This window comes from Ambystoma mexicanum, chromosome 6p (genome assembly GCF_040938575.1).
Source record: "Ambystoma mexicanum isolate Mex_15411 chromosome 6p, UKY_AmexF1_1, whole genome shotgun sequence".
Lineage (NCBI taxonomy): Eukaryota > Metazoa > Chordata > Amphibia > Caudata > Ambystomatidae > Ambystoma > Ambystoma mexicanum.
Window position 1 is genome coordinate 998661040 of NC_090935.1, and position 27354 is coordinate 998688393.

The following is a 27354-nucleotide window of genomic DNA, read 5'->3' on the forward strand; positions in this document are numbered from 1 at the left end:
CACTTCACTAAAAGTAATATTTACACTACCACTACTACTAATATGACAAACACTATTAGTATCACTAACACTATTTCAACATTGTATCAAGGGGCACTGCTAGTTGTAGCCATTTACATTCCATCAATGCTTCTGTCTGCTTCTGCGTTCTGCGTCCACCTGCAGTCCACCTTCCTTCACACCGTTGCTGTCCTCCGGTCTCTCGTTCAGCACTGAAAGAGTTTGCGTTCTCCAGCCAGCAAGGTTGACTCCTTCTCAGCTGTTTCACTGGTTTAAATCTCCCGGCTTCGGATTGACTTCCCAAACACTAGAGCACAGCATGTGCTTTGGGCTCTCTGTAATCCTCATAACTCAGTGCATCTTTTTTGTCCCAGTACTATTGGGTTTATGGTACTGGTAGTTTGTTTTTAAGAAATTGGGATTAAAGTTTGGCAGAGTGTTGCTAAAGGTGTTAAAAGGCACATCCACATTTGATGAATGTACAAAGTCAAAGAGAATGTCCTCAATGTTTTTCATAGGAGGGTGAGGGGCTATATAACAAGCAGTCACTGTGTGGGGAATGGGTGGGGTATTGTGATGAATCCAGCCAAGAGACGGCAGCCGCTGCTGGATCTGGATCCTGGGGCGGCTGTATAAGGATGAATCGCACAGGAGGAGATGGCTGCCAGGAGATCAGGGGGTTGGTGTGGAAGCCGCCCCAGGGAGGAGAGGTTGTGACCCCATCGGATGAGATGAGATATTCCCCTCTTATCCTTGAGGGAAAAGTCTGAAATACCAAATTCTTTAATGGCTTGTTGACATCTAACAGCTCCCATTCCATTGTGAAAGTCAGAAAACCTTTCCTCTAAATCACTCTAGTCAAAACCCCATTAATTACTCAAACACCCATAACTCATCCACATCTTGTGGTTTTGATGGGTCTTTATGTGACATATTTTAACAAAACAAGAAATCCAATAATATCTATGGACTCCCATTACTCCTCAGGTACTGAGACGAGGAAGGAGTTTATGCAGGCCAATAGAAGCCTGAAATATAATGTGCAGGCTAGTTGTTTTGATGGACAATAAGTAAGCAGGACCTTTAGAAATGGAAGAGGCAGTGCAGAAGAGAGTTGTGTAGTATAGAATGAGAAACCCTGTGCCAGGGCTCCTGACCGCGAGGTATCTGGACCGGTGTGGCGAGATGGAAAGTGGAGCGAGGAGGAAGGAAAGCCATGGCTAGGCTGAGCAGAAACTCCAATGAACACAATCACCCAAACAAACGGCTCTCTCCAGTCCAGGGAAGCCGACGGATGCTTGCAGAGCCACGTCAGACGCTGACAGAGCGTCTGCACACTCTCGAAGGTGAAGGGACAGCACCATGGAAGCGCAAGCATGTTTGGCAACGCAAAGAAGAGCCAGTGAGTCTGCCTAGAGCAGCAGGGGAACCTTGGGCTTTACAAGGTGCACACCAGCGAATGTTAGTACTATATGAAGTTGACAAATGACAGAAAGGCACAAAGCTTGTTTGAAGGCAGACGAGGGAAAGTACAATTTGAAACGCCAATAAGAGGAAAGTTTGAAAGCAAACAAAGTGCCACGACAAGCTACAGCCAAGCATGGATGCATAAGATGTCAATGTGGGGGAAAGTTGAAGCAAGTGCTACCATAGGCAGATATAACAAACACCTTGGGGTATATGCTACTGTGCTACAGTGAAAAGAACAGTGAACCAAATAGTGATACAAATAAGAAATCCTGGTAGATGATAACAACAAGCAGTTGGCAAGCAAAGCCTGGGAGAGGTCAAGGGAGTTGTGCGGGACGGAGAAAGGAAAACCCCCCCACTTTGTGAACTTTTGCATAAGTCTTGATGTTAGGGAGAATTTTCATTTCTGTGCCAAATCCCTTTAGCCTTAGAGACCCCCAGCTCTTTTGCTGGACTCAGGGCTTTTTAATTTTAACTCCTGAGTGAGTGGGATCTTTTTCTCACTCACTCATGTGTTTTCCGGACTATGACTTTCTATGTTTCTTACTGTTTTATGGAGTCTGGTCAAATCCATAGGCATCTGCTTTTTGCATTGTGTCACACATCACATTTTGTGCAGTGCCACTGAAGTTCCTTGGACTCAGTTTAATGCTCAACAAATTTTTCTTGGGTGAACAACTGTTCCCAAGAATAGTAAGATGACTCTTGCCCGAGTGAAACCAGTTCTGATTGGCCGACTGGCTGTCCTGGAGGACAGCCACCCTGCTGGGTGATCGACAGCCTAGGGATGTGAATGAGTCTAGAGCCGAGGGATCAAGTAACTTCTAACTAGAGCTGTTTGTTCTTCTTTGGCACGGAGAAAAAGGCATCAAAACCTCAAAAGGCCACTGAATCAAGGAGAACCCATTGCTGCAGAGCCCTTCTCTCTCTCGTGCTGCCGCAGAAGCCCGCCAGACATCCTCTCCATCACCACGACCAAGGACCCGGGAAATAGGGTCTGCCAACAATTCTTCAGTTCACAGGGAGGATAGCTCAGGGGCAACGTGCTCGCCTTCGAAGCAAGACGACACGGAGCACCACAGGTTCGATCCCCGGGTCCGCGCTTAGTAACCTTTGGGTATTAAGCGCGTTATAAATAACCTATCGTATCATATCACAGGTACTGTGGGGCTTGGGGCACATCTCCCTTTTGGCAATTGTGGTGCTTCCTAACTTGGGGTGTGCCATTTTACGCTCTTGAGTTGACCACAAATCACTTGCACTGACCTTTCAGCTTGTGCTTCTTTGAGGGGGCTCCTCTTGAGCTTCTGTGATTTTCTATTTTATCTACTGACTTTTCTAAAACATTTTCTAAGAGGAGAGCATCAGAACTTTGAACTATCCCATTGACTTTGGCTGTCCTGGCTCCCTAAAAGGACCCCTTCTAAACCTATTGGCTTTGGCAGTGCTTGTTCCCTTACAGGTTTTAATTGTTGAACACTATTATTTCTGGGATAAAAGACTGCTTATATCCGTCTAGGAGAATCTGCTTTCCAAAGTAGAAAGCATGTTCTGATCCAACTATAACGTTTCCCTCCTTAGCACTTAATATTTCAATGGTGATCACGAATAAGTGTCATTACTGACCTCAAATGACTTCACTCAATGTGCTGGAATATGTATAACATGAAAAGTTACTCACCTGCTTTATTGCCCTTGTTGAAATGTAATCCTAACTTTGGGATTAATGTTACTATTAGTTGCTGATTATTTATACATACACAAGGATTTAGACAAATATTTATACTATAACTAGTGTGTGTTTACTTGGATCTCTGTATTTTTACCGATTTCACTGTACAGCTCCACAGCTCACATTACCCCTCTTAAGGTAAGCCTTGCTGCTCAGTCACACTACCAACTTGTGTAGTACAGGCCTATATTAAATCATGGGTTACCCAATACCAAGAGAGGACTTGCAAAGTCCCACACCAGATGCACTCATTCTTACCCAGCACCTGGCAGGTGAACACACCAGGCAGTTGGGAAGCAAAGCCAGAGAGGAAAAAGGGGGGATTTTAGGGGGTGGGAGGGTCTCGGGGGAGAGGAGGGGGGAAGGAAATCCCCTCACCTCGTGAACGTTGGCAGAAACCCTGGTAAAGCAGTATATTCGATACCTGAGCTATATCAAGAGTTTGGCATTGTGAGAAGATACCTGGCAGGGGAGTATACAGGGGATCTGAGAAACACATGAAAGAACATATGGCAGGCAGGAATACCACGCACCTTAAGTTGTATAAAGAGTGTGACATTGTGTGATACCTGGCTGGGGAGCATACCAGGCAATCTGCAATAATGACAAGAGCTAAACAAAGACTGTTATAGAATTCATTGTTTGAAGCTAAAGAAAGACGGTTATGCAATATATTGTTTATAAAGAAAGACGGTTATGGGATTTATTGATTGAACAAGAACTTTGTGAATCCAGTTCCAAAGACACAAAGAAACTGTTGGATGAAGAGATACCTTTTGACACAGAGGAACTGCTGGATAAAGAGACACTTTTTGCCATCCTACCTAAAAATCCATGGAAAAGGAACCACCCTCTCAATCCAAGGATATTTCCTTGGAAACCCCTTTTGTTGGAGCCATCCTTGAAACACGAGGGCATCTTCACACCTACTCCCCTTGGATCCTCTTCTCAGGTGGCCAGGGAAAGGCCATCGCTTTTGGATCCTGATCCTGGGGGTGGCAAATGCGATGGGAGGATCACCTGGGTGGAGGGTCTTTGGGGAGAGGATGTCTTTGGGCGAGGAATGGCATCCCCTGTTCCCTTGTGATAATAAACCCAACCCTCCACCCTAGGTTAATGCCAGTCATTTCCTCTTTTTTCCCCACCCGTCAGTCACAACGCTCTAGTACTTGGACGAGAAGAGGAGACCAGGAGTTGTATAGCACACTAACATTTAGTTTCACCACTTTGTTACTGAGCCAAGGAAGAGGCCTGGAAACGTTTGCAAGGGTCAGGCTTGTCCAGTGAACATAGGTAAATCTGGTCAGGCAATTGAACTCAAGTGCTCGTACCTGCAACCTGTTAACAGGTCACAGGTGCATAAAAGGTGGAGCCGCCAGCAAGGAAAGTGAGACCAGCAGGAGAGAAGCCGGGTTGAGAGGGGAGAATTCCTGTTCAGGAGTGGGCTGCCGAGGAGAGTCCTCTCTGGAGGCCTGGACACTGGCTACTGCAGAGGAGAGACCGTGATGCCGGTGGGCGAGCTGGCCGTGAGAGGGTCGAAGCCACTAGAGTATCCTCTGCCTTGTGCACACAGCCGGAGATGTGGGGCACGGAAGACTCCCCAGTGCTGCAGGCCACCAGTAGCATCCAGGAGTGCAGAGCAACGCTACTGGCAACGCACAGAGAGGTTCGCAGAAGGCGAGCGCTGCTCGCAGAGCTCCAGAGAAGTGTGATTTGAGCCGAAGAACGCCAGGAGAAAGAAGAGAGGACACACCCAGAAGAGCCGCCAAGGTCCGGTGAGTGAATTGAAGGGAACACTCGTACTAGGGCACTACTGGGGCTACAACTGGGCATATGGTAATGCCAGATGAACTGAAATAGGTCTGCAATTGATGGTGAACCCAAATTGAGGGTTTTTGGAACATTGAGCAAACGTACTACAAGTAAAGGAACTTGAATATAAAGCACGCATTATTGAATACCGAACTAAAGGAAAGCTTTGATAAGCTTACAAATTAAATGAAAGCATGTGTGAAACACACGTAATGAACACTTAAAGACAAAATGATGAAGCTTTATGAATAAAGTGAAAAGCAAGTGATGGGCACTTATGAAGATTGTGAAAACAAGGTGTTGGGAGAGATTGAGCCCACCACGGTGTGAGTTGTGTGGAAGAACACACAAGACTATCAAGGAGAATTCAAAGTGCATGTAAACCAAAGCACAAGTGCAGAGAAAGAAGCCTGTGTGGGCAAGAAAACCTAGGGTTATTGGTTGCGTGACCTGTAATGGGTGGACCCTGTGGTCCGACAACTGCGCCTACATCAATGATACCCGGTCTGGAAAAGCCAAGGAAAGTAAAAAAAGAATCTCCACTTGTGAATTAGATTGCTGAAGTGAGTGCAAAAGATAGCAATCTGTATAAACTATTGAAGAGCCCGAGGGATTATAAAGTCAACCTGGAACTGGTTTTGAGAATTAAGAGACTTGAACTGATTGTGAGTTTGCAAGGTGGAAGTGCCGACGTCGTGGGGAAGGGAAACTGGAGACTGAACTGTGTTGTCGGCTTAGGGAACTGAGGCTTTTTGGAACTGCTTTGAACTTGAGGAAAGGCAGCTGCAAAATAAGCCAAGATTTGGAAGAAGCTCAGAACTTTATTTGGAACACCATTTCTTTTGTTGCCGACATCCCTACACATTGTTTAGCTTTAGTTGTGAGGGCAAGTATAGGTTTTGGACACATACAGACTTAAGTTGAACTTACCGACTCAGACTATCCTTAGTTTCTTTAGATGGGGAAACCCCGCCTTAGCATCGAGCAAGTTGGGCTTTACACCATCCTGACATTTAAGTAAACAAAGTTGTTTTGTTGAAACTTTGAAACTGTTGTCTGTTTTGCTTCATGATGCCTTCACAACATGCTATGCTAATATCGAGTCAAAGACATTTCCATGCACTTTTTGTTGTTTTGTTTCTAGTGTGAGTGTCAGCTTAGAATGTATGTTTTGGACACAAGGATGTCTTTAGAGTTACTGACTACTTGACACAGGCAGATCCTTAGTTTCTAAGGTAGGGAGAATCCTCTTTAGAATAGGGCTAGAGGCGTTTTTCCAACCCATTTCTCTTTAATACAGGTCTGACTTTAAGAATACCACAAGTTTGTGTCTGCCTCTTATTTCTGACCCCTCACAGTATACTCAAAAGGAAGTGGGAGGATACCATGCATCATCCGATGAAGTCATGACACCCTCCTGAGGGCTGCCACCTGTTAGGAAAGATGTCCCTCCATTTGTCAACCCCCCTAACTTTTTGCTTTTGTTTGGCTTACCTAACCTGACTTACCAGTAGCGCACAGCCTTGAGCTGCACTCCTTTGGGCTTTCGCTCATTTGTTATTTGTTATGGGGAAACTGACACAGCCTTCAAGCTGTCAGTACTGGGAAACTTCTTCGACTATGTTGCCGTTTCTTGGTAACTTTTTATCTATGTGCCAAGTACCTTAGAGTACTGTGCATAGGGGTCCTTGTGTTTTATGGCCCTAGCCACACTAAGGATTTTTTGGCGTTTGTACAAGTGTGCCTAGGAAGAACTGGTGGCAGCAGTTTACTTTTAAAGTAGTTTTACTTCATTTGTATGGACCATACAGCATTTACCATGTTTGGCCCAAGACTGGCCAGTACTGAAAATGGCCGTGAGATGAAGTCTTTTATTCTGTCCTTTGGCCATTTTGTCCCTTTGCCTTCCCCCAGGTCGAGAGACCCTGGTATTCCTTATTTGGGCATGCAGCATCCCGCGAAAAACGCATGTGCTAGTGCCCAGGAAGAGAGTTTGGACTGTTTGGTCCCTCTCCCCCGTGGCAAAATGAAAGGTGATGGCTGGAAGGTTTTTGAATAAATCATAACCACGGACACATCTCTGGGCAACCCTCCAGACCATTGTTTTACAGCCTGCCAAGCCATTACAGAAGGGGAAAAACCAAATGCAAATCAGACTTGGTCCTACCCCAAAAGGGGCAGTCCAGCCCAAACTGCTAGTTCACATCCCTCCTGCACGAGACCACAAGCATCTCCAGACATGTATCAGCCTTGTTGGGCGTCATCAGTGAGGAGTAGCTTGGGTCTCTAGGCCCGGCAGGGCATACCTGTCCCACTCGGGGTAACTTTAGCAAAACTAAAAGGTGATGGCTGGAAGGTTTTGAATAAATCATAACCACGGGCACAGCCACGACTGGCCCACGCCTGGCGTGCATGCAAGAGAGCAGTTCTTACACTGGTTCTCTGAGATTTGGCCACAAAACGAATTTTAGATAAGAAAAGGGGCTCTGCATCCATTCCAGGTCGATCACCTGAAGCTCACACTGAACTACAGAAGGAGTCAAGTATCCTGAACGAAAGAGAAGACTCATGGACCGCAGGAGACTTGCTGGAAGGTTTCGTACCCTGATCCTGTCGTCGTTTCTTCGGAACCCTGCTTTGCATCCTACCAAGAAGTCCAGACTCTCAGCACCTCTTGCTTACCCTCGCAAAGAGCGTCTTCAGAAGTGTTCCTGGACCATCCAGTGAACTGACCAGCTCAAATTGGGGAATCACACAGGAGCAGGCTGTCCCGAGTTGAGACACAAGACTTTGGGCAGCGCTTACTTGTGGTCCTGGGCCCTCTCCTGCCAAAACTCGCTGTTCAAGCTCCTCTGGGTCGCGATTTATGAGAGTGTGCCATGCCGCAAGCGTTTGCGGTCCCTGTGTCACCCGCTGTGGTGACTGTCGCTGTAAGTGCCTGCAGACCTGCCACACCGTGTCCGGAGACCTGCTGCACCGGAACTACCCTTCTCCTTTCTTCGAGAGCTGAGAAAAGGCTACTGTCCCGCCACGGACAATCGTCCCATCCCGCAGCTGCTGAGAGCCAGAGCGTCCTGTACATCCATCTGTTTTAATGCACGAGAATCCCTGAAAAGATACTCACCTTAGCTGGGCTAGCCTGCGCTCCCCAGCAATTCCCGAACTCTGAAGGTCGCTCTATCTGCAAGGGTAGACCCTCCTCAAGGAGAAGGGCTATATTCTTCATCGCCTCAACCCCCTTCCTGAACAGCTACAGCTCCCTGAAGTGAACCCACATTTCGCTTTACGCACGACTGCGCGTTGTTGACACAATGCTGTACTTTAAGCATTAGGCTCCACACTTCTTGGGGATGGCCTGCTTAAGATAGGGATTGACTTCGAAGAACTGCCCAATGCAATATCTGTGTTGAACTTACCCTTTCTGTTGTAGGTTGTGGTTATTTTCTCCCCTTTCATCAGCCTTAGGCTAAATGCATTTTGTATATATTTTACATAGTGAAAAGCGTGTGTGGTAGCTGTTTTATTCTAACTGTGGTTTAATCGTGTTTTGTTATAAAGGCCTATAATAAATGTATTTTGATATACATCTGTCTAAGAGTAATCTTTGGAGTTTTACTGTGTATGCTCACTGCAGGCTTCCTATCACTCTCACCCCTCCTGAGACTTAGTCTTTACCGCCTGCCATGCTACCGTAGATTGGCCTAGATTGTCCAGAATGTTCCCCTGTTCCACTAAACTAGGGTGGCCTCCAAAACTTCTGTCCACCAGGTCACAGTTTAGAAATCCATCTTAACACCTCCCCCCATATGATCCTCCCTCATATAGCCACCCCCAGAGTCAGGATCAGCTAGCGACTACTGTCCCCTGGCCACATGGGGAGAGGCTACCTCTGGAAGAGAAGGGAGGACTCCTTCGGATTCATCACATTCCTATTCCTTTAGTTGCAACAAGAGCTGTACACAGTGTATTTGTTAGGCAAAAGATCATGACAATGGAATTGTGCTGACCGGTTTCAGTTAAATGAACTGCACTTTGTTGACAGTAATCTTTCACAAAGTATTGCCTTAATATATGCAGGAAAGCAATGCTCTTCACTCTCCCGCACCCAGTGTAGCCCCATTTCAATGACCCATTTCAGTGTGGCTGCCATGCTCAATAATCCAAGTGGCTACGGGTAGCTTGGCAACATATAATTACCGGAAAACCAGGGTTTGCAACCAAGTCATGAAGTGCAGGCAATATGAACTCTTGAAATGTGCACACGAGTCTTACCCACGAATACATGGGCGGTCAAATTCTTTATCTTTTGATGTTACGATGCTAATAGTACGGACTCACAAAAAAGCTAAATTGATTAGACCGGAAACTTTGAACCCCAAGAGAGAGCCTATGTTCCCCCTCAAACATTACCCCTTTTTCTTCATGAATGCACTTGGTGGAGGAGTAAGGTAAGATATTTTAGAACCACACAACAGAACGAAAGCATGGATTGTTGTCATTTATACTTTACCAAGACAAGAAATCATACATTTAAAACAAGATGTGTAGGTGATGCCGTTTTGATAACTAATACATTGCGGCAAGCGTATTTTGACTATGTAAAGTGACTTATGCATGCCAAATAAATGAGAATTATATGAATAAAACATGCATCTTTTTCCACAGTGCTTTCTTTTTCTTCACTACATCTAAGAAACTAATTTTGCCATTTAGCGATTTCGTCCCATCTTTCCCACTTTTGCCAGCTTTCTTCATTAATTTGATTGACGTTCTCATTTGGCTGTGGCCAGTATTTGAGCAACAGAAGTGAGATCAGTTATGCTTTCATAACTGACTTAGCAGTGAAGGAGGAAGGATAGCTCAGGGGCAACGTGCTTGTCCTGGAAGCAAGACAATGCGGCGCAACATCCAGATCCCGTGCTTAGAATCCACTTGCTGGAGAATCCACGGGATTAAGCGCGTTAAAAATGAACAATAAAATAAAATCCCTTGGATAGTCCCCCAAGAGGATGTTTGAGGGACACAATGAAAGTGAGAAGGAAAGCAACATGCAAGAAGAGCATCATGATTGCTTTTGATGTAGTTAAAAAGTCTGAAACCAAACAGGGTATTTCTCAAGATTCTCAGATAATTCCTTTTCACCCTCACCTGAGGAAGAAGTTGAGGCAGATTGACCGGATTGTCCCGATGCCGATTCTGCTGGGCGTCTCTTGGAAGTACTCTTCTTCTCAAAGAGATAGGGTCTGATCGGGGAGGTCGCCACAATTTCCCCCGAGAAGTTATTACAGAAGGAAAGAATGGCGTGCCCTCCAGATTCAGCCCGTTAACAGAGAAAAAGCCAGCAGGCGTAACAAAAAAAACGGAGTGCATCAGCTGTGGTAATCCAATGCAATGGCGGGCACAGCTATGAAGGGATATGTCCAAGAGGAAAGCGAAAGAGGCAGTCGCTGCGTGTACCAAAGGTAGGCAGCAAGGTGGGAAGGAAATGCAAAGCGGGAATGAGCAGCATGGACAAAAAGAACAGTTAAGGCAGCAAGAGGGGAGCAAGCAGAGATGAAGAGCGTGAAGGAAAGAACAAACTAGCGTCTGACCCAAAGCGGTGAGAAGGGTTGCAATGCGATGAGGGGGCGGAGCCAGAGATTTCAGCAGCGCGCCAAGTTGGCAGTGAAACCAGACCGCTAAAACACGCATTGAATGCAGCGTGTGGCACAGTTGAATGGCGGCATCTCCATATATTCCAAAGCTTCCAAGAGGGTGAGATCGTAACAGTATTTGATCTGCTATGGGTTTTAAAAAGACAATAAGTAGACTGGCTGAGCTTGATCCCTTCATCTGAAACAATTTCTAAGTGCCAATCCAAGATAAGAAGAGTTCCTGTTGAAGCCAACAGCTACTATCATTGAGTGTCAGTGAGCAGATTTACTGACTACCTACCAAAGGCTCCTCCAATCTCAGCACCGCTGGTTGGAATGTTGACATTTACGATCCCGCAATCTGATCCTTTAGGCCTGTAAATAACAAGAAACAATTTAACACCAGGAACAGTCATTTTCAAAATGTGGTCACTTGTTTGATAATGAACTTAAGTTAGATGTAAAAAAAAAAAAATATATATATATATATATATATATATCTTGGGTTTTGTGCAATTCAGTTCGAGTGTACAGAAAGAGATACAAGTAAAGAGATACAATACCCTAGCCAGCGGAAAATCCTTCCCAAATCGTTGGTGAAGATGCTACTGGACAGACCTTGCTTCACCTCATTATTCCAAGAATAAACCTCCTCCTCAGACTACAAAGACAGAAAACACTAAATTCAATTTCAGTATTTATTACCTGTACTTTTTAAATGGCAGCTGTGCTCAAGATATTTGACTAGCAGCAGAAGGATGGTTAATGTACAAAAACACATTAGATTACTAGACTTACAAAACATGAAATGATATGAATGAAAAAAAGTTTATTCATTCACTGAAATACCTGCTTTCATAACCACAAAGTGTCTTAATTCACAGAATTTACTTTTCAGTGCATGTTTATGAATCATAGTTTTCTAGATGAAATGTTGAAAGTAACAGGAAAGAACCCTCTGGCCACCTTTGCAGGTAGTCCTCTTTAGGAATACTGAATGGGAGCAACATGCAGTGCATGCACAGCCCTTCCTCATACACAGTGGAGTAGTGCACGTCTTTCTTTTAGCATGGGCAGTAGTGACAGGTCGTACCTTCTACTGTAGTGGTGCAGGTTCCTTTTAATCCACATATTAATTGCATCTCTGACGTGGCCAGATAATTGACTACACTAGGTGATCTATCCTTTCTAATGAACCTCACAGTAGAAGTTGTCCCCGTTTTGTTTACATGCCATACACTCAGTTTGCGCACTACAATAACTAATACATAGAAAAAGCAGCAAGACTGTAATGGCGTGTCTGAAAGTGAAGGCAAGGAAAGCACCGAGGTACTTCTCCACACTTTCAACACAACATAAAGGTTGCCTTGGACTCTCCAGCTGGAATGTCAACAAACACGGTCAGCTGACTGCTGATAGCAGCCATTGTTTGGTGTCATTGTTGAACCCACGTGTAAAGTCGAATAAAAAAAACACCATACTTTTAAAGGAAAACACGTGCAAACCTAACCAGGATAGTCAACATTCAAAATCATAACAGTAATCCAAATTAGGGGCCACTTGCCAACCATCCATCATGCGACAACCCATAGAAAGTTACTAGAAAATCTGAGTGGATTTTGCATTCCTTGACCAGAATTTGAACATCCGTTATGAAAATATACCAGTTTAATTGGGTGTCAAAACGAAAGGGTAGTTGAAATTGAACAGTACAAAAAAAACAATGGCAAAAGATATGCTATAGCAATGAATTTCTGTTATTTTTCACCAAGCACACAAAGAGCACAGCCAAGAGGTTCAAAACTGAGCGCTATGGTTTGAAATGCAAGTTTTAACGCCCCATTCCCCTTCTTGTATTTGTGCTGTCGTTTCCAGCTTTGGGTGTTTTAAACAGCTAAGGATTAATTGCCCAGTGCTGCTCCAGCCTCTTTTTGGGTCTGTGACTCTACTCTTGCTTTTTTCTACTGGCCTTGACAAAATCAACATCACAAGTTGCGTTCTCCACAAGCTGACCTGCTCTTCCACATGCGGCTACTGTCGGGCTGGATCTCCATGCATAACTGCGTCCACTTCAGAACTATCCTCGAGGGCTTGCACTACTACTTGTGATTATCACATAAAGGGCGCTTCTCTGTGCTTGGGGCAATTATAAGGGCAATTCTGAAAGAGTTCAGTTCATTAATCAATCACCCTACCCCACACTACCACCCCAAAACAATGCGTTTCAAGCTACCAAGTGAGCCGAAACGATTATGGCATAACGACAGGTGGAATATGGCATTCGATCTGCCATCTACACATTGCCGGTCATTTGTTGCAAGCTGTATCCTATGCCCGTTTTTATTGGCAGAACTTGCGGTCACTCATAAGGAAAGCATTGTTTATTTTGTTAGTGCGTCAGACTGTTTTGATATCATCAGTAGATGCAAAGTGAGCCTGTATAGCACCCTTCTGCCACTGTATTGGTGTCGCTGTACGTGCTCTGTAAGAAAAGGGAGAGGTGAAAGGATTCTAAGTGGGATAGCTGGAGAGGCAGATGAGGAATCTGTGGCGCTGAGGGATGCAGGTCAGAAGTGCCAGATTACCTATTACTTGCTGCAGTTTTCCATCTATGGGATTGGTGGTGAAATTTGAGAGATGGAGAGATCCAAAAAAGACAGCTGTTACAACTCAATGCAGTTGTGGAAATTGTCAGGCCAGTGGTGTCAGTGTGGGGGGTGTTCGTGTGTATTGTAAGGTGAAAGGAGATTTAGAGGGGAGTCAATCACGAAGAGGGTTAGACAAATGAAAGGTACATGTAGACGTGGAAGTAATTGGACGCAGTCTGCCATTGAAGTGATAGGTTACATCTAGAAAAAGTAAGAGGTTCAATGGAAGTTAATGCTCCTCTGCTTTTATTTACCTAGAGGCACAATCTTTTTTTTTTTTAAAAAAAAAGTTTTTGAATGAGAGAGATGGCTGCGGTTATACCCTAGGTTATGACTGAGTGTATCAGAAAACAAAAATAAATGCAGAAAAAAAAGACATTTGCAGGTCAAAAATATGGAAATGTTATCAAGGTAGAGGTTGGGGGGAGTGGGGCAAGAAGACACCAAGTGAAATTTGGGAGTTGGAGGGGGTATATGGGCTGAGTTTGCAACACAAAGCTTTTCCGTAGGCTCTACTATGGACAGAATATACACGAATAGTGACATTTGAAAGCAAACTGCGTCACGTAAATAGCGTGTGTTGTGGGGGGGAATAGGAGAGGGGCAGGGGAGGTGGAGGCCATCCGAGGTGTGGGGGAGCAGGTACAGACCAGAAGTACACTGGGTGAGGGCCTTGGGGAGCAGGGAAGCATTTATTTTCCAGTCATTGTCAGATATTTGCGGCTGTAATATGACTACAAATAGCCGAGGGTATCTTTTTCTGTACCCGCAGCTATAGAAAAAAAAAAAAAGTTACAAAATAATGATTGGAGGGTGGGTGGCCAGCCTCTTGAGAGGGTGCAGACGGTGAGGTACTTCGGCTTCACCCTTACAAATACCTACTCGAAGGAAGCTTGGAAAATCTGTATAAAGGGCACAGTAACTCCCCTGTTAGCACAAATGAAGGGTACATCACCTGCTATGATGCCATTATGCTTTGCTTCATCTGGTGAGGTTCTATTTGCAGAAGATTGAGCCGACCATCTTGTTTTGGTTGGCATTAGCACCCTTTGACCTGGGGCCTTGTTTGAATTTTGTGAAGGGCCAGCTTTGGAAGCGAATTTTGGGCCTGGCAAATTTGGTGCCAAATGCGGTTATCAAGCACGAATTTGGCCTGGTCTATCTAGCTGGAAGGGCTCTCTGAAAGAAGTTTGCTGAATATGCCAAGTTTTTGTACCATCCTAAAAAGTCCCTATATCAGAAATTGGGGAAATTATCTAGCTTGGACTCAGCAACCTTTATTGAAGTGTTCAAGGCAGTGATTCGCAAAATACTCCCGCAGATAGGGTCATCACCGGAGGAACCAGTAACTACACCAATCCTAGATAAAAAAAGAAGTTGTTTAGGGTAGACTGGTGCTAAACGTGTGATCTACTGGCAACTGTCTCTCTACACAGAGTATGCCAAATTCAGACGGAAGAGAGATGAAATTCTCCAGTAGGTCGTTTTATTGCCTTGTCCCAAAATTCAGAGGGTATATTTGCACTTCCATTTAAATCAAATTTCCACTCTCGAGCGCCGCAGCAATGGTAGGTTCTATATGGACCAAAATGTGCAGGAAACATTTAAACACATTGTTCTGTGCTGTCCAGCCTTTAACGATGCCAGGCAGCACTACTGGAGCTCTATAAAGGCTGCAGAGCTATTCTGGTAGCTCTGCGCGCTTTTCTCTGCGTTGTTACAAAAAGACTGGAGGAACTGACTTGATTAACGGCAAGTGTGCATTTTAAAATGCATATATTTTAAAATGGATGTCGGACTGTGAATTTATATTGAATTATTGTTTTAGTTATTTCTTTTTAGCTACGTTTTGATCTTTCTTCTTTCTGTTTTCCTTATTTATTAATGTAATGTTTGTGAAAAGCTTATTTTTATAGGCTAAAACAATTTTTAAAAAAGTATTTTTACAGCAATAGTGACGTCGGATGTTAAACATCACTGGTCATGGACACTGACCTGATAGGCATCCAGGTCTCGCATCCATGCAGCAACCTCAACCAACCCTGCATAGCTTCAAAGCGAGGAAGGGGCAAGCCCCAGCAGGCCATGTTGCCCAATAAAAGAGCCCAATTTACAAGACCACTTACAGCAACATGGTCTGAGGGTTCCGGCCCATTCCTCAATCTGAAGCCAAGCAGGGTTGGTGATGGTTACTGCATGGATGGGAGACGGTCAACAGTGCTGCATGCCATGTGTTTTCTTAGTTTTAAATAGCTCATAACACACTTAAAAAAATTATGCGGCTGCTGTATATTTTCTATTTTTAATAGCGTGCTACTGTCAGTCCTTGAAAGTATTGCACTCGGAGACCATTTCTTTGAATTTTGCTGAATTGCATTCTGGCATTGGAAGTCTCCCAGTCAAGATAGGGAGAATAATCCCACAATTGTACACTTTTTACCCAACATAGTTCTTTAAGGATTTATATATTATATTTGAGTGACGCTATGGTATATGTACTTTTCAAGTTCTCTATATAAAGCAGAGTATCGTTGAAAGCCAGACATGGTGGTGCAGCGAGGAAATGATGAGGGCAAGTAAGTCATGAGTATTTGCACATGATATGACAAGAGTTTGTAACCCTGGACCCTGGTGCAGTTATTTGCCTCCGATTGTGGCTATTTTTCAGGGCACAAGTAAAAGGACATGTGGGTGGACAGCATAACTTTTTTCAGAGGGCGGACGCAACCCTTTGTTTTTTTTAGGATAGGAAGCTTGATCAAGTATTTGGCTACCAAGATTTTGTTCAGGTCGTCATGTTCCCAGTGCAGACGCATGCCCACAAGATCACAAGCACTTGTCTCCGATTGGGATTTTGTTTTCCAGGGAATATTTCACTACTGATTGCTGGGTTTTAAATGTGAGCACCTTTTCTGCCAGCATATTTATTGGAACATTTCCACTCAAAGGTTATTTTTCCTAGTGTTCATTACTTTTTAAAAAAGTCTAATGCTATTTTGTATTGTGTACTTCCTTCTAAGCGAAAGGTCAATTGAATTACATTTGTATAGTTCACTTTAAGATATATGTTCACTTACTGTGCATGTATTCATGGGTTCCAGCTTTTCATTTTCGTTATGGTGGCAAAGGTACCTGGGCATATGTTATTCTTGCAGCCAGTCATTTTTTTCACTTTTACGTGGTGCTTAAATGCAGTTAGTTGGGGTTTTGCAATATATCACAACAGTCACCAAGAGACCGGCCATAAAACAAGGGGTTTAATGCACGTTACTTAACCAAAGTGTGTGATCCTTGTCAAATCATGTTGGCGCATGGTCTAAAAACGTGAGTTTTCAAAGCCCGACATCTATTATGCATAACAAAACCCCTGTCAAAACAGGTCAAATCAGTCTGTGATCGATGAATGTCTTTGAGCAATGGTTGCATTAGGGTGGATTTCAAGGTGAACTATTCAAACCTGGGCATATGTTATTCTTACCGCTAGTCTCGAGAGATCTCACCCTAATACAGGCAATGAAATAAAAGAATATTTGTGTTTTTACACTGGAAAACACAGATCTGTGATTGTTTGAAGGGGGCATGTGGGATAACACCGATAAAAATAGATTCTGAATTTTTTAAACCACTGTAAAAACACCCACAGAAGTAAAATATAAACAAACACTGAAAAAAAGGAAACCACCATTATAATTATACCCATGGCTATAGCAAAAAAGTAATAAACAAAAAGTTTTATCATTTTAACAGATACAGTGAGGTGGTTGGGGGTGACAAATTACTGCCAAAGGCCAAAGGCCATGGCCAGTCACACTGTAATGATTTAAAGTAAAGCATAGTCACAAATGAGTGGGCGTGCTATACAGTGGGCACAGCTGTAGGCCGTGGCCACTGCCCATGGCCAGTGGCTTAAAATATATAGTGGGCACGGCCAAGGGCTCACCAGTGAATTCTATCTGGAATTCCAGCCGGGATGTCATCATTGTGGTCATAAGCTGCCCAACAGAGGGTTTGAATTTCAGGTGGCTTTAGCTGAATTAAGGGGGTTTGTTGCGTTAACTTTTCACCTTCGCGTAAAGTGGTTTTCCGGAATTTCGAAGGTTTTGTTACAATGTATTGCTGACCTTAACATCCCAGCTAAATATTTTTCCCATATATGGATACATATTTTTAGTAGAAATAAAATGCGGTTGCTAGAAAGAAGGAAGATCATCCCATTTCCAGTTGAAGCTTGCCACCATTAAGTAGTGCATCATTGCTGGATTAAAGCTCCCTCGATGGTAGGTAATGTGTGAAATTCTGCTATTGAAGGCACAGTGGGTGATGCCGAGTTTGGGTGTGAATCCTCCTTTTGATTATGCAACAGTGGAGTGCACAGGGTGTTGTGGTGGCAAGTTCCCATCTTTTGGGCCTTATAAGCAAACTGACTGCCACATTTTGGACTTTTTGCAGTTTTTTTAATAGCTATTCCAGGAGTCCAAGGAGAAGGTTGTTGATGTAGTCAAGCCTTGTAAATGCTAGCACGATAACTGCCATGGTCCTGTATGTGAAGGTCAGACAGGGCATGATGCGTTGGATGCTTCAGAGTTTGACGAAGAAGCTCCTTGCAATCACTTTAAAGTGTGGTTCCAGTGTAAGATTACTGCACAATGTGATTATGACATGCCTCACAATTGAAGTGGAAAGTTGCCAGTAGCCCATTAAGTCTGGCCAGCGCATAAGAGTGGGATTTGGTGGCGTTGAAGTGAAGATCATAAGCTCTGTTTTGGTTGGGTTGAGCTTAAATCTGTTTGAAATCATCCAAGAGTCAACGTGTGCAAGACCTGCACGGAAGTCTGGTGTGTTAGTTGCAGGATCTTAGTGAGTTTGTATAAGATATGGATGTCAGTAGTTCCAAGTATGTGAGGCCGGATTATTTATAAAATCCATTGCAGGAGTCTTGTTTATGTTGAACAGAATAGATTAGAGTTGGTATTCTTCATGTCAGGTTGCGAGTTCGTAACCTGAAAGAGGTCACAAGTGTTTTCCATTCTCTCAGACAGGAATGATGTGATCCAGGGCAGGCTGATTCCCTTAGCTCCAAAGCCCTCTATTCTTTTTAAAATTTTAGTAGGGTTTCTTGGGTGATGGCGTCAACAGTGGTCAATGTGTACAGTTGGATGAGGGCACCTTGTAAGTGCGTCCTGGTAATTTCTGTTGCTAGGTGAATTTCTCAAGAATTTTGGTAATGTGTGTTGGATGGTGGTTTGAGGTGTAATATGGGTCGGTGGTGGGTTTCTCATGACAAAACCCATTTTAAAAAGGTCAGAGAGACAGCCCCTTGCTCGATCAAAGCGTTGAGCAGTGCTAGAAAGACAAGTGCTAATATGGTTTACTGAGTTAATATTTTGAAGATGTTGCGATGGCATGGGTCTTCTGGAGAATCTGCTGGCTTGCTGGAGTTGACGTGGAGAGGAAAGCCCTGGGTGGGGAATATATGAAAGGCTGTTAATGTTGGGGTTGGAATTTCTGTTGGTAGGGGGGTCCCTAGTTGGGTAGTGTGAAGTATTGCAATGGACTAAAAAAAGTGTCTATACTGGAGACACTCCCGTCCCCTGCACACTATCAACGCTGAAGAAATCAGTCAAAGTTGAGGATGATTTTTTGGTGTTGTTCAGTTGGTCTTCTGGTCTGGGTTTTAGTTGTGCAATGTAGATTTGTCAGTTCAGATTTTTCTAGGAGGATGGATACCTATTTGCATCTCTTTCCATTATCTGGTTAAAGTTGACGCTCCTTTGTGTAATTTCACCAATGCTGGTACTTCGGTGAAGATGGTAAATGGAATGCAATGGTGGTTCCTTAAAGGTAAGGACTAGAGAGTAACAGTGGTACATTTCTCTTTGCAGAAGATGCCATCCCAGGTGGGTTTAGCTTTGTGTGTGTGGGCCTTTTATTAATTTTTTTGAGGTGTAACACATCAAGGTTTGCAGTGAAGGACTGTTGCCGCTCTATCCTTCTCAAGCCAGAAGTTAAAAAGTCTCCCAGCATGATGCGGTGCTAGCGGTTTATGGGAACATTAGCAACACTATCAGCCAAATGCACTGCAAAAGGAAGGGATGCAAGATGGTGATCTGTAGATGAGAAGGAAGGTTAGTACAATAATTGTGGGTGAGGTTAGGCCATTTAAAAATTGGTGTTTTACAGTCATGGGGAAGTTGTTGAAGAATGGCCATGTTATTTTGATGGATATACGTGTACAAGAGAAATAACTTCTCCTCTCTTGGCTGTTCCATTGGCAAGCTCGATCCTGTAGCATGTGGAAATGGCTTGGTGTAGAACTACAGTGACCCTCTTAAAGCCAGGTTTTCTGGGATGAAGAGAAAGTTGTTCTCTACTAGGAGGTGTAAAGCAAGACCTCCAGACAATATAAACACTCCTCTAGGGAAAAGGGCTTGATGCACCGCTTTGCAAGAAAAACAAGATTTATTTTGTATACAAAATGCAAAAAGGTGTCAGAAGGTCCCGTAGAACCAAAATGACAGAGCTCTCTGTTAGTTCAAAGCAAATACAAGGTTTTTAATCAAAGAAATAGTCACTCATGACGTGAACACTATACAGTGTTATCCCCCCACCCTCATTGGCTACCACCTATATACATTCTACCAGTCCCATATAGTGCCTTGACCGACTGGACACATCCTAATCTACCCCTACCCATTAACAAGTGGCCCCCCTATTCCTTCACTTTGGTTCCCAGCTACTGGATTGGCAAGTTTATCTAGAACGTTCGCCACCATCCGCCTAGTCATATGGTGTGCACCTGGTCGTTAGCTTGAGCTCAGTGGACAACTCAGTCAAATTGGCCCTTTGAAATATAGTACGCTCCTATGGCTACCAGACACGCAGGAGTTCCAGCCATGCCCCCCCAGCTCCAGACTAAATGTTGTGACGAAACCAGGGGGTTGTGTCCCCATTTTTTCCCCAAGAAAGCACTGACCCAGGTATTAAATCCAGCTGTGACCGAGGAATGTTCACCATTTTTCCCCCACTTCAAATGGCGCTGCAACTGGAATGAAGAGGTCCTACAAGGATGTAGGGCAAACGTGCCAGCTGCAGTCTAGTTGTTTTCTAACCACTCACAAGATTCCTCTTAGAAAAACCAAAGAGGGACCACTAAAAGGTGGTTGTAGTAGTTGTAGAAGTCGTCAAAGTAGCAGCAATGGTCCGTGTAGGTGAAAGTAGTCATAGTAGTTGGAAGTGGAAGAATAGAGTGTTGGTGGCTGGAGAGCGAGAGAAATGCAGAACGGAAAAAGAAAGCAACATATATAGTACAGGGCAAGAGAAGGAAAGAAGCAAGGAGAATACAGCACCCGAGAGTGCAAACTTTTAAATCACTGATAAGAAAGGCAGGAAACCGTTTCCCCAGCTCGAGAGCCGGCAGCAACCAGGGCTGGGAGCAGAGGTGCTGCAGCCGTTTGGCAGAAAACAATCATACCGGTCTGCGCGACACGGAAGTGTCTAGGAGCAGAGGGACCGCCCATTGCAACGCTGTTACAGCAACGCGCAGAGTGAAGAAAGCTTCAGAGAAGAGCCCGTGAGCCCTGCCATCTGATAGGCTTTTAATCCCTTTATGCAAGTACAAAGAACAATTCATTTTTGTTAAACTAATAACAAGAAACAAAAGTATCCGGCGCGACTGAATTGAAAGGAGGAAGGCTGCCTGGGAAGCTCCATGCGTTTGTAGAGTGAGATTGACATCATTGAACACGGAAGGCAGAATGAATGCAATGTAACGGGGGCGAGCAAGGATGAAGTGAAGCTGTAGGTAAAAGTGAAACTGACATCACTGAAACAAAAGGCAGAATGTATAGCCCATTCACGTATGAAAGAAATGATCGCGCATGGAAACAAAAGTAGCCAGATGTTTGGGGCTGAAAGGAACTGATTTAAAGGCAGAGAACATTAATCCCAATCGAAACCAGGGAAGGGGGGTGTCCCCTGGCATTTTGAACTTTAAACCCCTAAGAATTGAAGACCAGAGAAGGGGAGTGTCCCTCTGGCAAATAACACTTTACTTGAAGAATAGTGGGTATGAGAAACCCACACGGCTGCAGAAAGGCGGCCAACTAATGTTTAATTGTTCTTCCCATTAACAGTTTTGATTTATTAAGTCAGAGGGTCAGATTAGATTGTTGCTTTGGTTATGACACAAGATGGTAAGACTTTTTTATATATATATTTTTGACATCCTGGCTATGGAGGTATTGTTTGATTTATTGGGCGAGAATACTCCCATTTAGAAATAGGGCAAATTAGGTGTTTTTCCAACCCCCTTTTTTTGGTTTAATGAAGAACCTTGAAGCATCAAAACTGTGTCCGCAAACCTTTCTGTCTCTGACATCTCACAATGTGTTGGCACCGCCTCTTGCTCTTCATATCACAAATCACAGGGTGTTCTACCCCTCGCTCCCCCTTATCAGAGGCCCAGCTGCAGTACACCTGTTTGCTCTCCCAAGGACCACATTAATTGGCCCAATTCTGATGAATTTATGTACTCTATTTTCCAGTCGCCTGGCAGTTCAACTAGGACGGCCATTGTCCCGGGGTGCTAGTGCCCTAAATCTACACCAAGCATGGTGGCAGCTTGAAACCTCTACCCTGGCTCCGATGGATGTGTCTTTAAGGAAGGGTGCAGCCCTGCCCTCGCACTGCGGTTCACATTCCATTCTGGTTTCACTGGCCTACAGCTAGATACAATTAAACAATGGCACTATTCTCAGCTTCACTTCTGGGGTTTGGGAAAGGGAAAATGATTCAAACTCTTCATTATGGCACGCTTCTACACCTCCAACATGGAATACAAAATGCTAGGCCTTGCTTCCAATATGGCGATACGTCAATATTTTCAGCACCCTTGCCATGTGTCTACATCATTGTTACACATATTTCACTACTGCTACACAATATCAGCCATGCCCTATAATTGGGCCTACCTAAGCCTCTATAACTACTTTAACTCCCAACTGAGCTCTCCACCTCTCTGCCGCCATGCACCTTCACTTTCATGCGCAAATAGATTTTTCTTAGCCTGAATTGTTTGGCCACATATGGGAGCTGTACGTGCTTCCCAACGGAGGTCATCATCAGAAACAATTTCAACAATAGAGCAGGCATTGATGAGGCAGCATCTGTAACAATTTCTTTGAGGACCCTTGGAAAAGGGTAGTCTATCACTGTTTTTTTTTTTTGCAACAACATCCGAAGACTGGTTATTGAATTTATCCTCAAACAAGCAGAGTAGGTTTTTCGTGGCATAAGGTTGATCGTTCTGGCTCCAGCGAGTGAAGGCAGCAGGGTGCGTTTTCATGGATGATCTAAAGAAGGACATTACTAGAGGGTGATGCTTCTCCGAGTTGGTGTGTTCCATGGTGTAGGTCTTGCAGTCGAAGTTATTTAAAGGTTGCTGTGGATTGTTGTAATTTGTAGTGTTTTTTTGGTCATTTGCTGCAGCACAAAGGCGTTTCACCAGGTCTCCAGATGAGGCCACCCTTGGTCGTTTAGGGTAGATAACAGTCTATACTGATAGCTCTTGTTGATTGATGTGTAGGTGTTGGGGAACGTGACATCCTGGCTTTCCGCTTCTTTCTTCTACTGGATGTGGTCTGCTGGCTGATGGGTATGAGTGGATAAGAAATTCTGTAAGGCAAAGTGTTGAGGTTTGCTGGGTAGGGCTGTTGTACTTGCCTCCTAACAATCTTTCTGGTTGTTGAACTTGAGCACACCGAAAACTGCAAAGAGAGCTAATCTGTGACAGCCAAATTGGTAATTTAAGCAATGTAGCTAATTATTCTTGCAACAGGACAGCTGAATTAGTCTTGCAAAGGTGGTCTAGTGTGAAATTAGAGAGCATAGTGGGATAAGACTGATGAGTCAATCGACCATTAATGCTTCAGAGAAGCCCACCAAGTTTTGTGCTGTTCAGCTAATCAGGCTCTACACTCAATCATAACAATTAACATTAGGCAATCCAGGAAGAGGTATGGTTAGGCAGAGGTAAGTAGTTAGTCTGGCTATGCAACAGTTAAGATGGTGCAACAGCGAAATCTGGCTATACAACAGATTTTGCTGTGCAATGACAGTTTGTGAAGTGAAAGTCCAATCTATTGCAGCATAACCAGATTGATTTATGTGGAAAATAAATCTGGCTATGCAAGAAGTACTCCAGTGTCGTGAACGATTACGCAGGCAATGCAACAAAAAAAAAAATCTGCCTCTGCAACAGCTAATATAATAGAAGGTTGGCTGGCAATCGTGAATATTAGTCAGTGCGCTCTACCCATATTAGTTGGTTGAAGAGTTTCGACATAATGACTAATGCGCTCGTTTTCGTCCAAGTAAACCGGGCCTTTGCTGCATGGCCTCATAGAGACTTGTATCCACTTGTAAAGGGCTAGATCAGAAGTGTGGGTTCTATAGAAGCCTATGCGCATGGCTTACTAAATTGTTATTTGTATCTACCAAATAAGGCAATGCGATTAATCTTATAATCCAAACTATTCTTTATTTTTTTTTAAAGTCACATCAAGATGTCAGTATGTATATATTTGTACATTAGTGGTAACTCGGGCTTTTTCAAGGCACCATTTTTATGGTTCATTTTATTGTGAGTATATTTTCTGAGAATTTCCCACACTTCATTTACAGCATCATTTCAAATATACATTAATTTCATCATATGTCAGTCTCTAATGCTGAGTGGACAAGTGTTGTGGTTCTTTAAATAAAAAGGTAAGGTCCTATTAGTGCAATGAATTTCTGCTCTGGCAATGCCCTTTTGATGTGGGAGTTCCTTATTTTGTAGAACGCTTGGTGGATATTCTTATAATTGGCCATTCAATCGATAATCGTTAGTTCATAGGTCCTTGGTCTAGTTGTTTCAGTCCCTCCATGGTTACGATTGGTTTCTTTTAATGCAACGGTATACTCGCAATATAATGAACTTTAAAAGTTGTGCCTTGAAAAAGCCTGAGTAAGGGCGAAACCTATGCACGCGTCTCCTAGCGGAGATTGTTGGCACTAATGTACACATGTATACCTACTGACATCTTGATGTGACTTTTTTAAAAATAAAGAATACTTTGGATTAGACGATCACATTGGCTTATTTGATTGATACAAAACAATTTAGTAAGGCATGCACAAAGGCTTCTATAGCACCCACACTTCTGATCTAATATAGAAGTAGGAAACAAATCAATCTGACTAACAAAGTTGTTTATGAAGCAATGAGTCTGGTGGTGCAAGGAAGACAATCTGGATATGGAACAGTCCATCTGGCTAAATAGATCTTCTGATGCACTAAATCTGGCTGTGAACACTAATCAATAAATCTGATTAGCTAATAGATTAATCTGGCTATGCAGAGGCCACCAGGGGGCGCAGGCAAGATGGATGACTGATTGCAGAGCTCTGGTCACTCCCCTGATTAACTGAGGAGTATTTGCGGAGTAGACTGCCCGGGAACCATGGCGACTGGGTCCTCGCGCAGTGGACGAGTTGCAGCACCGGCAGGCTCAGTGGGAGTTTGTCCTGGCCCTGTGAAGATTAGAGCCAGGCTGCGCAGTACGAGGGCTGGTGTTGTGGCGTTGTGGACGGGCCATGCGGCCTGCTGGAGGACCGCAGGAAGCGAGGACAGTGCCCTGTGCAAGGGCGACCGGTTGTGCCCAGTGGATTTGAGAGACCGAAACGGGAGAGTAACCCGGGGCCTCGGCGGTGCCTAGAGCCTGCAACAAGGAGGGGCAAGCTCATTGACGGCATCCCCCACGGGTGCCGCAAGCAGAGGCGGATCCGGACTGCAGCAGTGAAGCTGTGGGGTGGGGGAGGAGCCTCAGCGAAGCAGGAGAGCCCGAAGCTGCTGCACTGACTGGGAGAGGCAGAGAGGAAGAGCAGGGCACCAAGAGGTTTCTACCACAGCTGAGCGTGATACAGCCTGGCCCGGAGGGCTGCCCATGGCCTGAGAAGGCATGCAAGGCAGGAGGAGTGGGGACTGTAAGGAACTCATGGTGACGACAGTAAAGACAGACACAAGTGATCACAATTCAAGGGTGTTTATTAAACTGTATGCAGGTTGGAAAAATACCTAACCTAAAAGCCTAAATCTAAGATGGCAGCAAGCATCGACCATCAGATGAAAATAAGGCAGTTCTTGTGGTGTTGTGTCAAATAAAAAGGGCCTATACTAAGAGACCTATTGCCAATCCTTATAACTAATACAAAAAAGGGTGTGGGGTGATTTTCAAGAAAAGAAAGTGTTCACAAATAATATGTCAGGATGCAGAAGCTTGGATTTCCCTTCCCCACATTTTGAGCATGAGCCAGATGGGATCTTGAAGCACAGTACACACTTGAGCCTTCCCAGCACGAGTCAACAGTTCCACTTGCAGCTATCAGGACCGTCGATGGCCAAGTCTCGTTTCTCTTGAAAGTCTCTTGACTTCGAGGGCCTGTCGTGTTCAACAAAACAAAAGTTCCTTCAACAACAAGATTTTGTGCACTATATAAATGTCTAAATAAAATAAATAAGAATGTTTGTTTTCTGGTTTTGCTTTGGGTAAGGATTTTTTGCCCCCTGGGTGGTCGCCCTCTTCCGGGTGGTGACCCTTCTCATACGTCAATGCCTTGTCGAACAGTTCATAGTGGACATCCCTCGTTATCCACACACTGTTTCCTGGGACTTTAGACTTGTCCCCTTCTTGTCTTCATATCTCAGCACGGTTCACTCTTGCCAACTTCACAGTCAAAGGTTTGCGGGTTTCACTTCCCTTGCTTTCTCAGGCTGGTAGATCAAAGGCTTTCAACTGTATGGGGATTTTGCTTGACCTTCTGTATGACCACTTTGACCTTACTTGGCGGCTCTCCTATGGCCTTATGTTATCTGTAGTTTCACTCAGACAGGGATCGACCAGAGTCTCTCGAGTTAGAAGCTCATCTACCCTTAACACTTTTACAGTTCTTAGAACATAGTTCAATTTGCCACTTTGCATCTTTCATTCACCACAGCCCAGATCTTATCGGTTCTCCCCTCGGCTCACCGGCTGTGATGAACCGATTGGCGTTCCTTCTTCACTGGAGTCAAAGCCGGTACCACAGTAGCAGGAGTTTCCCTTGTTCCCGCTTATCAGCGTCGACACCCTCTGTGTACCGGTGACATGTGTTGCAGCACACTTGAGCTACTGTCCTCCATCTTATGACATCCCTCTGCAGAGGTTTTGCGGGTCTCTGTCGGAAAGGGCAAGGCCGTGTCTCTCCTCGTCAGCCTCTCGATATTCGCCGCCTTTTCCTCCTCTTGAACTGCCAAACCTGAATAGCCTTCTCGTTGTGCGGTCTGCCTTTGTGCTCTGTTGCTCCACCTTCTATCCCTGTGGGGAAGGGAAAGGGTCACCAGGTGTGTGCGATTCAGATCAATTGCCTGACCCTGGTATTGGGACATGTCAGGTAAACAGCTCAGGTGTTAGTCCGTTCTCTGTTGTGTCGTGCAAAAGTGTTCATGTTATTGTTATTGTTATTTTGCACTTATATAGCGCCTTATATACCATTGGTATGGTCTGAAGGCGCTGGTAGGTTGAACGCCCTTGGGAACCGAAGTTCAGATCAGTAGGGAGAGTCAAAAGGTGCGTGTGTGCACCGGATATGTGTGCAGCTCGTGCGGTACACAAAGTATTAGCTGATTCTTATTGGTAGGTGTGGTGGTTGAGAGATCAGGAGAATGTGTTCGTTCTGGCAGGATTTATCCGGAACGGATGTGGCTGCGTTAGGCCTGAGGAGAACGCCTGGCTGGGGGTGTGAGACCAGCAGTGTTTACATAGAATGATGTGGAGTAAGCGGTGGATGTTCGTATGGGAACAGTTATACCGAATGGTGTCATAGTATCTCTGTGTTCTAGTTGAGTGGTGATGTAAAGGAGAGAGTAAGCGTGGGGTGTGGTAAGAATGGTTATATGCTCTTTCAATGTGCAAACTTCTAAAATCACTTTCACAGAGAGGCTACCGGGCGAACTTCTAAGTATAATTTTCCATACAGAGGC

General features: G+C 44.4%; 1 protein-coding gene across 1 annotated transcript in view; it reads right to left on the reverse strand.

Annotated features, from left to right (window-relative positions):
* ALDH7A1 (aldehyde dehydrogenase 7 family member A1) overlaps window positions 1-27354 on the reverse strand; it is a 441053-nt gene that overhangs the window by 10729 nt on the left and 402970 nt on the right. The window contains exons 15-16 of the mRNA XM_069625599.1: window positions 11211-11308; window positions 10949-11022 (exon numbers count right to left, since the gene is read on the reverse strand). Of these exons, the coding sequence (XP_069481700.1) occupies window positions 10949-11022; window positions 11211-11308 (172 nt within the window). The remainder of the gene's footprint in view (window positions 1-10948; window positions 11023-11210; window positions 11309-27354) is intronic.